General features: G+C 45.2%; 1 protein-coding gene across 6 annotated transcripts in view; it reads left to right on the forward strand.

Annotated features, from left to right (window-relative positions):
• mtmr4 (myotubularin related protein 4) overlaps positions 1–14,477 on the forward strand; it is a 71,475-nt gene extending 56,998 nt beyond the window's left edge. For all 6 annotated transcript variants that reach the window (XM_080779544.1, XM_080779545.1, XM_080779541.1 and 3 more), the window contains 6 exons: positions 478–648; positions 1,906–2,060; positions 6,361–7,960; positions 9,582–9,692; positions 10,261–10,349; positions 12,313–14,477. In XM_080779544.1, coding sequence (XP_080635670.1) covers positions 478–648; positions 1,906–2,060; positions 6,361–7,960; positions 9,582–9,692; positions 10,261–10,349; positions 12,313–12,490 — 2,304 coding nt within the window. In that variant the 3' untranslated portion in view covers positions 12,491–14,477. The remainder of the gene's footprint in view (positions 1–477; positions 649–1,905; positions 2,061–6,360; positions 7,961–9,581; positions 9,693–10,260; positions 10,350–12,312) is intronic.
• Positions 14,478–14,508: the final 31 nt, after the last annotated feature.

Raw genomic sequence — 14,508 nt, forward strand, 5'->3', positions numbered from 1 at the left:
TCACTGACGAAAACTAAGTGGAAACTAAATGAAAAAAAAAGCTACGATGACTAAAACTAAGACTTTAATATATTAACAATTTCAACAAATAGAAACTAGACTAAAATGGTGGAAGGGATAGTGAACAAGTCATTTTACACTTTGTTGCATGCTCAAAATAGCCGATCTAGAAGCTCACAACGTATCGCGCTGCGACACGTTGTGAGCTTCTAGATTCAGCAAGTGTAAAATCTGTCATTACGACGCCATCAAGGACAGCCTTGATGGCGTCGTTTCGGCTCACGGGTGCTTTGAAGTGCTTTGAAATTACCATGGGTGCCTGAGAAATCCTGCTAATTCAGCACCTGGTTTACTTTATATATTGTTTGTTGACACTTGCTTTGGTAATGTAAACCTATGTTTCCCATGCCAATAATATCACTCTGAATTGAATTGACAGAATTCCTTTGTGAATATATATCTTGCTTATTCGTGCAGGTCAAGTTGGTGCAGCACACATACTCGTGCCTTTACGGCACCTTCCTGTGTAACAACGCTCGGGAGCGGGAGGCGCGGAACATCTACAAACGCACCTGTTCCGTCTGGTCCTTGCTCCGCATGGGGAACAAGAACTTCCAGAACTTTCTCTACATCCCCAGTCACGACATGGTATTCCTTTTTTTTTCCTTCTTTTTTTTGGACTAAAAGCTATAAAAAATATAGTTTAAACAATAATTGTTCTCAGCCAAGTGAATGGCAGAGTTCACACCACAGCTATGCTCTTGTGGATTAGCCTTTTACAGTCTGTCTGTTGTCATTGCTCTGCCGCCTTCAATTTCCGCCTTCAATTTCAAAATATATACGTTTTTCTTAATTTCCTGAAAAATGTATAACATTTGTACGAACATTTTGGAGTTAGGTGGTTTCTTCCCCACAGCAGAGATCTACAGTACTAGCTCACAATGATTCGCGGGGCAACGTATCATGGGGCTTGTAGAATCCGATATTTTCATGCGTGACTACTTTATAAATCAGGCTTTATAGTCCACTTGTGAACCCCGGCATTTTGAGTACCCTAAAGTTTTACGTTAGAAATGTTGAGTATGGGTCCCCCGCATTTAGAAACTGCCGGATCCTAACTTGCATATGTTGAGCAATTTTCATCACACATGTGTTGAGGTCAGCACATTTGGGCAAGTGGCTATGGCCACTTGCCATAGCCTTGTATAGGTTGTTAAAACTGCTATAAGCAATAATTTGTCAAAATTGTAATTATTTTTTTGAGGGGCGCTAGCCCCTCCTATATACAGGTTTAATGTTTGTCTTTAGTTCAATGTTTGATTTTTCAATGAAGGGATAATTTACGTCATAATGTGCCATTTACGTCATATTGTCTCTTTATTGTTAACAGTGTTTAATGTTTGTGTTTGCACCGTTTGTTTCATATCACCATTACATCACCTAAATAACATGAGTTAGACTTTAATTTATTAGCTTCACACGGGTGTGATTTTTGGTATTCAGACAGCCAGCAATGAGTAGAACGCTCCCCCAAAAGAATAGTCTCTGTGACACATCTAGGGGCCACAATCTGCATTCAAAGATGTTCCTAGAAACTTTGTCATTGGTCGGAAAAAAACCCGGTCACAATGACTAACAAATCAGGAAACAGACAGGCAAATCGACCAATAACAAAGCTTCTAGGAAAATCTTTGAATGCAGATTGCGGCCCCTAGATGTGTCACAGAGACTTTTTTGGGGGGAGCGTTCTACTCATTGCTGACTGAATACCAAAAAAAGTAATTAAAATGTTGACATATTATTTATTAGCAGCTTCAATGGTATGGTCACATATTATGCCAATTATGAAACTATTATTATGCTGACACGAGCATGGACGTTCCTTGCTGTCTGTCGTCGTGCCAGGTGCTGCAGCCGGTGTGCCACACGCGGGCGCTACAGCTATGGACGGCCGTCTACCTGCCCACCTCCTCCCCGTGCACGGCCATAGACGACGCCATGGAGCTCTACCTCTCGCCCGGCACCGCGGGAGACGAACTCACCTCCCGCTCCCTAGACAGGTACGGTTTATGTGTTTATGCGTCTAGAGACCACTGGCTATCCTCTACTACCTGTTTATTTTATTTTATTGTTGCTTTTTTTGTTGTTGTTGTTCTTGTCTTTTGTGATGGAACCGGGGAGGGTGGGGTATATGTGGGGTTGTTTGTCTACAAAAATTGAAAATCCTATAAATAAAGTTATAAAAAATATATATATATTTGTACCAATTTATGGAATTTCTTTAGATTTTTCTTTCATTTCTTCGTGACATTACTGAAAAACATCATTGGATTCTGTTAATTCATAAAAAGTTTAGCTTTTTTGGGAATGTTTTTTGAAAATGTTTTGAAATACCGGTAATATTAATTAAAAGCCAAATGTAGGAAACGGAAACTAAGTGGACCCATAACAATGTGTCCACGACCCACAACGCGTCCCAACCCACTGTTTGGGAAAGTCTTTGAAAAGACGAGGAGCCTTTAGATATATTGATAAAACAGGCACTTTTGAAATATCTGAAATTTTCAATGTTCAAAAGATTATATTTTTCCAAAATGTTTTTTGTTTTTGTTTTTATCAAATTCTTGAAAAGTTGTTCTATGGGTAGGCGGGTAAATATATGGAGAGAAAAAAGCACCTAACCATAAAAAAATTGTAACAAAAGGTTTCTCAACTGATTTATGTAGTATTAGGTGTCTTTTATTTTCAAGATGGCTTCCAAGATGGACTAAAAACCATTAAAATAGCCTAACTCCTTCATTATTCATTCTAGACAAGTACTTTTTGTGTCTAACCCTATGTTTTTGGGGTCTAGGAGTCCATTGAACTTGTCCAGATTGCAGAGATACAATTAGATCATTGTTAAATCCAATATTGTGTTTGTGACTGTTAAAACCCTCTGAAATAGTCACCAGTTTCAAGTTAACTAAACTAAATATTTAATAAATATTTATATATATTTTTGGAATAAGGTTTCAAGATATCCTCAAAACACAACAAAACTAATAGTCACAATTTGCAGTAATTCAGAAGGTTGTGGCAGAGAACATTGTCAGTTGATAGATAGCCTACTGATTGCAATATTGAAATATTATATATTTGGATAGCTCTGTGGATAAAATTTGGCTCAAACTAAATAATTCATCTTTGACTATACACCCCACCCAAAACTAATTTATTGCATTATTTACTGTTAGTGCAGAGTAGTCAGAACCTAAACCTCTACTGGGTGCAGAGGGGAGTATGATAGGTGGGGTTGGGTGAGGAGGTAAAGGGGGGTCCGGACTAGGGTTGGGATTTGTTAGGTCTTTAACGGTTCCGGTTCCACCACGACAATATCATTGTTGCAATTTGTACTGTATATATACAGTACACATTGCAGTAATGATATTGTTGTGGTGACAAATGTTGTCTTCAATGTTCAGATTCATTTAATAGAAATTGATTTTGAACTGTAGGCTATGTTCCTGTGCTTTTTTCTGCAAACTATAAAGTAATCAATGTATGGAGGTATATATGCACCTAAAGGCTGGGCTCTCAACAGTTGCACGATTAATTTAGAGCCAAATAAAAAGCAATTGAGTTGCAGACAAATTGATTTTTATTTAATTCATGGCTCTATAGTTAACGTGATTCAGACAGAAAGACGTCGAGTCATAATAAAAAAGCTCTGTAGAAGTTAGTAGTTTTTATTTTCTAACGTTATTCGTGTAGGCGTATTGATTTTGAGATGTTTCCTCAATGTGGACGTGCAACTGGTGCAAGTTGCAACAACCTTTGCAGGAAACTATGGCATTGCATTTATTGCACTTTGCGTGCTCAGCCTCAGAGTCATTTCCCTCTCTGTTAACCACACTCGCTCCGCGGCGGTGACCGCTCGCTGAATGCACAGAACAGGGGTATCGGCCCCACTCACTCACTCATCGCAAAGTGAAATAAATGTGATGCCATAGTTTCCTGCAAAGGTTGTTGCAACTTGCACCAGTAACGTTGCATGTCCACATTGAGGAAACATCTCAAAATCAATACGCCTACATGAGTCACAAGATTAATCTACTCACTCATGTAGGTGGGGTGACGTCACCCCAGTAACTTGGCTCTGCATGCATGCATGCACAGACACAGCGGAGTTAAATGACTGATGAGAACCGTTTGGGGAACCGTTAATAAAAAAACTATGGAACCGGCTCCGGATCCGCAATGTTGGAACTGGGTCTGAAATGGACCCGGTTCTGAATCCCAACCCTAGTCCGGACTAGAGTTTAGTGGGCCTAGAGTTCCCCTCAAGTGGGTACAGGAGTATGGGGAGTGGGGGTCACTGGATTTCTCCCTGGGGACTTGGAGCACAGAAGAGCAAAGTTAAGAAGACCCTCATGGTCTTCTCCTCTCTGAATGTCCGAGGTGGCTCATACATGTCCCATTAAAGCTATGGGGCACTTGAGAGCCCAGTCACGGCATGCTGGGGAACGGACTGTGGAGGAGGTAGAAACTAAGGAATTGGGGTTTAGCTTAGGCTGAGAGGAGTGTTCCTATATGTCGCCTGGCTCACTAGTCCCACTGCTCCCATGTGGACCGTGCTGGCTCTTACTCAAGGACCTCTTGAGTTAGCATAGGTAGTGAGGACAGTCTCCACTGATGGTGGCTATAAGACCTCCACATGTTGCAAGACTGTCAGGCAGTCGTGTTTCTAAATGTATGTATGCTGGTCCCAAATGGACCTCCTGCTGGCTCCTAGGCCTGAGCTATAGGCGCTTATAGTGGGCATAGGTATACAGAAGGGTCAGACCCACATAGTGGTGGTTATAAGACCTCCACGTGGTGCATGATTGTTTGTCAGGTCCCTATGTCGGACTGGCTCACAGGAGAGTTGGTGTCTGACCATTAATATTACTGGGGCCCCCAGTGATCGTTATGGCGCAGAATATCCTCTCCCCTCTCTAGAACAGCTACTGTAGTACGAAAATGCAAAAAGTGCAAAGATCACGAAATGAGGGGCGCCCACTGTATTTATATTGGCCACATGGCATCCTACGTTGTCATGTAGTGTGCCCTAAGCCTAAACAAACATTAAAGTACATACTGTAGTCTTGGCTGCCATATGACTTAAAAAGCCATCCATTGGAAGGCAGCAATGCTTGTTTGTTGGATAGCAGCGTGGAGGGAGGTTATTGGGATTCTATGAGACCAAGACTGGAGCCCAGGGCTCAAGGTTATTGCCAGCAGTACCAAACACAAAGTAAATGTGAAATTAATTTTACACACACAACTACTACAGTCTCGGGAATAAGAAGATATAAGCATAACTGAACCCTATCCATGCCACACTCCACCACCTGCCTATATACCAAGATACATGTGTGATAGCTCTGTACTGACTTGCACACCCTCTTGTCTCTAGGCCCATGAGGGGCCATTTCTCTCCAATGTATCCCCACTGAGGAGTCCATCTTCCCCATAGACCAGACAAGTGGCCATTTGGTCCTACTGAGTGTGTTTGGTGCAAAGACACTCGGCATTGTGAGCTTTTATAGATCTCCTATTTTCACAATGTTTGTCCCGGCCCACAGTTTGGGAACCACTACCCTAGGGGACATATTTTTATTATTATTATTGCCAGACACCTTTACAAACAAAATAGTGCAGACATTTCTCTGTACATTTCTTCCATGATTTGTGTAATATTCCCAGTCTAATGAGTCTATCACTTGGCAGCCATGCTTTTACATGACAGTACCGCCCAGTAATAATGAATGTATTCCTTATTGTTATGGTATCAAAATAAATCTCCTGAAAGCTTCAACAGAATGTGAATTTTGTATAGGTGATGAATTCACCAATCCTGGGCAGTACGGCATTATAGAAAAGGGAAATGTCCTATTACACTGTTATAACCTTATAACCAATTGCTTTAATATATCATTGTAATTGCTTGACTATAATTTATATATGCTAATTGGATTCCTAGATAACCAAAACATAGGGTTAGACACCAAAATTACTAATAATAATAATGGAGGAGTAATGGTATTTTAAGAACTGGCGGCGGCCATCTTGAAGAAAACACTTGGTCAAACTTTGGTAAACTTTTAGTATGTTATTTAGGACACCTAATACTACAAAAATAAGTTGAGAAACCTTTTGTTACAATTCTTTTAGGGTCAAACCATATTTTTACCCGCCTAGGGTTTGATGACTGTTTTACCAGCAAATTACCAACTATTGGTCTTGCTAAGATCCATGCCGCCCTCTAGTGGAGTTAATCCAAGCTTGCACCATAAAACGGATAATGAATGCCTTTGTGTTTCTCTCTCTAACATCCAGACTTCCTAAGACTCGCTCCATGGACAACCTGCTGTCGGCTTGCGAGAACGGTGTGCACCTCACGCGCACGTCCAGCGACCCCAACCTCAACAAGCACTGCCAAGAAGGTCAACATCCTCCCGCCCTGGAGCCCACCGCGGCCATCACAGGAGGCCGGTCTTCCCTCGGCGAACCCGAGAGGGACCCTCCAAGCCCCGGTACTACCGGATCGGACGACGAAGACTCCGAGGTGGAACCCGTGACTCGTAGCGCCGCCGGCACGTGGCCGGAGTCGGAGTTGAGAGAGGAGAGATGCCTCACCACGCAACCCTTGCCATCCCCGCCTCTTCCCCCCGTCCCACCATGCATGGACCTCGCCATTCCTCTGCCCTTCCCCATGCCTATCCTCCGCCAGGCCATGCCTCAGATCACCAGCCCTGCACTCCCACCACCACCTCCCGTTCCGCCGGAGACCGAGAGCCCCTCCACCAGCACCGTGGAGGCTGCTGCTGCCTCGCCCACACATCGGTCCGAAGCATGCTTAACTCTCCCCTGCAACAGCACTCCGCCGGCCACGGCCGGTCAAAGTAGAGTCCCGAATGGCCACGTCGTCAGCGACGGTCCGGCAAGCGGTCTCCCTGCGTCCGCGGAGCTGCTTGCTCTCAAGCGACTGAGCCCGCCGCTCCCCATGGAGGTATCGACGGAGACGCTCACAGAGGACGAGGGTGAGCTCCACCGGGCGCCACCTATCAGTGGTAGGACAGAGTCCCGGGACAAAGAGACGGTAGAAGAGCCCGAACCCCGCAACACTCCACCTCCCCGGAAGGAGAGAGAAGTCACAAAACCACATTCTGCTGATGTGAAGGGCAGAGAGTGGGAGGAGGAGGAGCCCGCGAGGCTCGCAGTGACGGCGCCCTCTGTCGACAGCACTCGGGCGGCTGCAGTAGCAGCAGCGCGCCATCTGATCTCCCAGAGCCAGCTTGCTACTGACTTGTCCCTGCTGAGCTCCAACTGGGAGAGCGTCCAGGGCCTGGTCCAGTCGGCCTGCGACAGCGCCGCCAGCCACTCGGGCCTCTGCCGTGCCCTGCAGCCCGCCACCACCACCTGCCAGAGCCGCCGATCGCTGGCCAGCAAGCTGCTCCACGCCCAGGCCTCCCTGGCCATCCCAAATGGCAGTCAACAACAACAGTGCTGCCGTAAGGAGGACGTGCGCAGGCCCAGCAGCCCCCCTGTGCACTCCGGCTGGTTGTCTGCGGTCAAGAGCGCGGGCTACAATGCCCTGTGCGGGCCCGCTGCCGCCACCTCCAGCGGCTACTCGCTGTTGGCCGCCCAGCAGCAGCAGCCGCCGATGCTGCTGCCGGCGCCAGCGTCCTACTACTACTACTACTCGTACTCCTCTCCCTCCTCCCTCTCTCCTCCGCCGCCCGCCTACCTGGACGACGACGGGCTGCCGGTGCCCATGGACGCCGTGCAGCAGCGGCTGCGGCAGATCGAGGCGGGCTACAAGCATGAGGTGGAGGTGCTGCGGCAGCAGGTGCGGCAGCTGCAGATGAGGCTGGAGAAGCAGAGGCAGTACGGAAGCCCGCCCTCTGAGCCAGACGTCGACTATGAGGATGACATCGTGAGTGCAGCACAATCACATCACAGTTTTACGAGTGAAATAAGTGGGGGGTAAGGAGATTAAGGCAGGAAATAAGAAAGTTTGAGCACTTTTACCACAAAAAAGTACAAGTAAAGGGTTTTTAGAAACTTAAAAGAAGCTTTACACTTAGAAAGCCCAAGACGTAGATCTCTGCCTAATTAATTAATTACGTCGGCTGACGGAGATTAATCAAAAGACAGAACAATACTCGTTTGATAACAGAGCGCTCCAGTCTACAGCCTGGGAGTGTCAAAAATCAAAAAATGTGAATAACTCTGAATCTAAATCAATGATTCCAATTCTAACCAAAGATTGTGTTTTTGACGGCCCAACGTGGTCCCGTCGCTTGTCGCGTTAGAAGTAATCATACCCGGGGTCACAGTGGCACAGTTGGTAGTGCTGTCGCCTCACAGCTAGAAGGTCCTGGGTTCGATTCCCGCTCGGGGCGCTGTGGGTGCTGGCGTTTCCTCCTCCGCGTCATCAGTGCCCATACCCGAAGGCGGGGTTGGCGAAAGGGCCTTTCTGTGTGGAGTTTGCATGTTCTCCCCGTGTCCCCTAGGGTAGGTACCCTCACAAAAACATGCAGTAATCCTGGTCTCTAAACTGCCTCCCCCTGGCCAGCCGGGGCGCCTGATGGAGGGGAAAGGAACTGGTTGGAATAACGTGTTCCTTCCACGCGCTACGTCCAACCAGGGAAACTCCCCCCTGTCAGGTGTAAAGGAGCAACTTGGACACTCAAGCATGAAGGAAGCATGAGTTAAGTCCGTTGCTCTCCCCAGGTTGGCGAGGATGTGTAGAGTCCAGGATCACATTAGATGATTGACACAGGGGTGAAAAATGGGTTACAAAATCGTGGGATAAAAAATATATATAAAAAAAGAAAAATAAGTAATCATACCCCCGGTGGCTGGCGAAGTGCTAACTGCACAATGAAGATGAAGTCGTATGTCACCTTGAAATGGGCTCTGAAGCTACAAATCGCTGGGCATACTGATTTAATTGTTCCAAATGACGCTGGGCCTTCAAAGTGTTAGATGGAGTGCCGTGATTTTTTTCCACCCTAAAACATGATCATCAGGAAGTTTTTATGTGGGCATTCCCACTAGTTCATTAAGTATGCCTGGTTTGCCTGATGGTTATCAGTGACAGGGTGGGGTCACACTGTCACATCTGAACTGAAGCCGCACCCACAGCTGTTAATAAAGGGGGAGAAGTTAGGGGAGGGGAGGATATTGTGATGTCACTATATCACTTTTTTTCATTGGCACGTTTGACTGTCAAGGTTTCAGCCTCCAGGAAGAAACCCTAAATACTTCCCTGGTTGTTGTTGCACATAACAACCACACCAAGGGGTCTAATGAAGTACTGACACCTCATAGACACATGGAAAAACTGGAGAAAAAGAAAATATTCCATCTTTAAAAGCTGTCCTGTCTTTTTTTAACCTAGATTGTTTCAGTGTCTAATGGCAGGTAAATGCTAGATAGCATCATGTCTCCCATACTGGCTGCCGGGAGTTATATTATTATTTAGATAATTCTTGACAATCTTTTCTCTCTCTCTCGTCCCATCTTCCTGCTCGACCTTCCTCTTGTCCCAGACGTGTCTGAGAGAGTCTGACAACAGCAATGAGGAGGATTCCCTGTCCACCCACAGCGAGGACCGTTTCTCTGAGGGCAGCTGGGACAGGGTGGAGCGGAAGGACATGGAGGTGAGAATCCTGGATTCAAGTTCTCAGTTGCCACGACTGATTTCAGTCATTTGGATTCCATAGAAGCCAGTGTTGTCTTCTGTGAAAGCATGCTGCGCACCGAAAATAGCCAACCTACCAGCTCACAACACGTCGCAGTGAGCTTGTGGATCGGCTATTTTCAGTTATTCGTTATTTTAAGGTGAAAGATTATTTGAAGTGATCAAACTAGCAATAGAATACAAGTTTAGCAGCGTCTTCCAGAAACATGAATGGTCTCAGAAATGTCATGATTTCGTCAGCCGGTCACCCTAAAACAACATTACATTTTCAGTCTTGAGATTTTATTTTGCTTTATTCCATGAGTACCGCACAATGTTTAGTGTGTGTGTGTGTGTGTGTGTGTGTGTGTGTGTGTGTGTGTGTGTGTGTGTGTGTGTGTGTGTGTGTGTGTGTGTGTGTGTGTGTGTGTGTGTGTGTGTGTGTGTGTGTGTGTGTGTGTGTGTGTGTGTGTGTGTGTGTGTGTGTGTGTGTGTGTGTGTGTGTGTGTGTGTGTGTGTGTGTGTGTGTGTGTGTGTTGCGCTTGCAGGTTACGAGGTGGGTGCCCGACCACATGGCCTCACATTGTTTCAACTGTGATTGCGAGTTTTGGATGGCCAAGAGACGTCATCACTGCAGGTGAGTCCTCTACGAGCTTCTACACTGAAGCTGCACGTCATCAAGCTTGATCACATCAAGGAATAGGACGGGAAGCTAGTTTAGTGAACGCCCACCAAAACAACATACGTACGACAAGTTAGCGGAAATTGTGATGAAAGTAACATGGAGGAGAAAAGGGAAGAAACTAAGACCACAGCAAAGAAAAGGAAATGCAGTAACAACAAGGACTGCGAAAGTATTTACCAGTGCAAGACTCACAAAAAACGTGTTGCTCAAAAGGAGTCTTCAATGTGTATGAATTGTATGGATACATTTGTAATAGAAGTAGAACCAAAACAAAATTCCAACACAGATAAGGTAACAGCAGCTGAAATAACTGGTGTTTACCACACAGTGCAACACTCAGTCATACAGATCATAAGACTGTGGCAATAAGCTCATCAGTCATGTTTCCAAACTCTGATATTGCAAAGAAAATGGCATGTGGTTGTACCAAGGGAGCATCCATAGTTACAGATGTGTTTGCACCTGCCTCTGCCTGTGTGTAGAGTTGTTTTTGAGAGAGTTAAAAAACACCAGTGGGTCAAGAAGTGACAAAACTGCCCACACTCTATTCTTTTCAGTTGCAGTAGTTTTTTCGGAGGAGGATGCTTTGATAAAGTAAACATTTATTTTAATTTCTTCAAAGCCTCTTGGTTGGGTTGGTTTATTGTCAAGTTGTATTGGTTGGTTGGTTCGGTTGATGTATGGTCCATTTGTATTGGTTGGTTGGTTGTATTGTCCAGTAAATAGTTCATTTATTTAAATACAGTTCTGTTAAGTTTTTTGCATTAGTAGTTCTATTATAGTTATCATCACACTCCTATTATGTGCTACTGAATCAACCAGATGGCAAAGCACAGTGATGCTATGTGAAGGGACAGGATAGAAATGTTATTTTTATTTTTGTGTACAAAGTATTCACGCGCGATGCAACTCCACATGTGTCCCACATTGTCCCACACTCTTTGTACCACATCTGGTAAGTTGGGATCTGGTCACCCTAGTCAAAAGGGACAATATTTCTCGAGACTACCTGCAACCACTGCAGATGCGGTAAATAAATTATATTGCACGGTATTACGTTAACATACTCTAAGACTGGTTCAAATTACCTTGGTAAATGGTGCATTTATATAGTGCCTTTATCCAAGGCGCTTTACATAGATTGTGCATCAATTCACCCATTCACACACATTCATACACCGATGGCAGCGGAAACCATGCAAGGCACCAACCAGCACATCAGGAGCGATTAGGGGTTCAGTGTCTTGCTCAAGGACACTTCGACACTAACTCTGGGGGAGCCCAGGTTCGAACTGGCAACATTGCGGTTACCATCCGGCCACTCTAGTCTACCCCTGTCCCACCGCCACCCTACCTTGACTCATTCAAATAAATCCAGTGTTGTAGTTTTAATCCCACACCCAATCATTGGTTATAAAATGGGTACGTACTCTGCAAAACTAAAAACAGAAGAGGCTATTGGAGAACCTGGTGCAGTAATTAACTAATTCTGTGCCGATGACAAAAGAATACGGCGTAAGCTCTGACGTCCACATTGCCAATGCTGTTCTGGTACAGTACATAAGCCTCTGCATGCGCTTTGCCTCTCCTGGAGAGAGCTCATCCTGGTTGGCCATTATGGGATTTTCAATGAAGAATAATGATAAAGGATCTACAAGCTACAAGCTTGTCGATCTGCTATTTTCAGCATGCAACAAAGTGTAAAATCAGGCATTACGAGTACGATGCCTGTCAAAATTAACTGTAGATTTTAAACCAGACTAACACAAAAACATTTCTGCTGACTAAACGTTGACTCAAACTAAATTAAATTTTATTCAAAAGAATAAAATGTTAAAGTTTTATGACTAAAACTAAATCAAAATTTGCTGCCAAACTCAACACTGCACCACTTGCACTTCTATTTGCTAAACAGGAACTGTGGCAACGTCTTCTGCAAGGACTGCTGCCACCTGAAGCTGCCCATCCCGGACCAGCAGCTGTACGACGCCGTGCTGGTATGCAACACCTGCCACGACCTGCTGCTGGAGTGCCGCACGCGCGACCTCCGCAGCCAGCAGCTCAAGAAGCCAATCGCCACGGCCTCCAGCTGAGAGCGCGGCTGCCCCTGTTGTTGTAGCACGTGTCGCACGGTGAGCACCTCTAGCTCAGTCCACACAGGTCCTCCCGACGGAAAGCCCTGACGTCCTGACGATGATGCTTCGGATAGAAGAGCTGAGAGCTGAGCGCCCCGACACCAAAATCCCCTCTCGACCCCTTCCCCCGCACCGCCCCTCTCCTCCCCCCAACTCCTGAACGCTGCTGTGTTGTTGGCTGTGGGCGGATAATATGAAGGAAGCAACAGTTCACTGTTTGAGAGGCCCTGAATTTCTGGCTCTGAGACGGACACACACAGACTGGTTGGCCAGAGGACCGAGAAGCAACGGGGGAATGTCGGTATAGACTGAGAGACTTGAGGTGAAGGTGTGTGGAAGTAAGGGGGAGGTCTTTTCTCACTCGATGAACCCGCCACCTTTATGGTCAAAGACGTTTTCAGCCTGGGCTGCTGCAGCGTCCTGCTGCCCCACCCACCCAACCACCCCCTCCATCCCTGGGACTTTTGTCCTCTATGTTGGTGCCCTGACCTAGACACCACCCACCGACCCCACAGAGTTGGACTACATCTCAAACCTGCCCACCCCCAGAAGATTCATTTAACTTTCCTACAAAACACACACACACACACACACACATCCCTTAAAATAGACACCGTCTCTCTATCACACACACATTCACACACCAGAGGACAATCTGCCACCCTTCCCCACATGTTGGGGAATCTGAAGCCTTTTTAAACTGGTCGACTGGAGGCTTTCAACTTTAAAAAGAAACAAGTTGCTGCTACCGTATTTAAAAGTCTAATTTTGTATTCTTATTTTGTGCACTACAGAGCTATTGTGCGTTTGAAAGAATCTGAGACCAAACTTGAGCAAATAAGGGATAAATCTGCTGTTTACTTTGCCGTTGCATCTCTTTCTCGGAGCCTGAATGTAATGTTGTGATGGGTAACTGGAACGAGTGGTCGTTTTGTTCATGTGCATTCGGTGGGTCGTCTTACTTGTCAATTACTGTGTTTTCAAAGTTATGCATATGCACACAGTCAACGTGGTTCTGTCTTTAACAATGCTTTTGTCTCCCAACCCCCCCCACCCACCCTTGTGTAACATTGTTGCAGCATAAGACATTTCTCGAGGCATCTGTACGAGACAGGCTGGTAAAAGTTGAAGGCTTTTGTGTCGGGTATGCCGTCGATATGCTATGGAATGAGACGAGATGGCGGAAAGCAAAGCGGCATTATAGAACCAGGAATGTTGTTGCCAGGTAAACAGGTGTGTGCATCATCCTCTGACTTGAAATAAGGATTGATTTAATTGGATTGACTGTTCTGCAATGGGAAATAATGAGAAATTTGGGACTTTATGTCCCACATTTTCTTTATGTATAGTGAAGTGACTGGCAGCAATGGTACCTAATGGGAACCAATCCGGGGAAAGGACTGAACTAAATTATTTAATTTTCCTCCTTTATAGAGGAGTTATAGGCCATGGTCCCTAATTGTTCTATTGCGAAAGATCTGTGTTTGTGTCTAATGGTTGTTCCTTGAGACAATAGTGCCATATTTATTTCTTTTTGTTTATATTTTTGTTTTATTTTTAAGCCTTTTTGTTTTCATATAAATGGCAGCAGGTTTCTAATTGCCCATCTCTTTGTATGTTTAATGGTACCGATATACTAGCTGCTTAATGACTAATCATCAACAACAGGAACTGTTCTGTTCCATAAAGAGGCTTAACGCTTCCAGTGGATGATCAGATATCGTCACTGAATCAGTTGACCTGTATGGTTATCCCATACCTAATATTCGGGGTCTTTCACGCTGTGTTCATGAAGTCCGAATATTTTAAGAGGAACCCAGGAAATGTAATATACATACTTATCTGACCTGTACTAGTGGCTAAAACCTGTCACGTAGTGAATAACTTGTAAAGAAATGCACTGTAAAAGTTAAATCCCATGGGTTGAAATAAATATATCATCATGGATTTGCTCCCGCACTTGTTTATGTACCTTG

Source organism: Protomyctophum bolini (assembly GCF_963924005.1).
Source record: "Protomyctophum bolini genome assembly, chromosome: 13".
NCBI classification, from domain to species: domain Eukaryota; kingdom Metazoa; phylum Chordata; class Actinopteri; order Myctophiformes; family Myctophidae; genus Protomyctophum; species Protomyctophum bolini.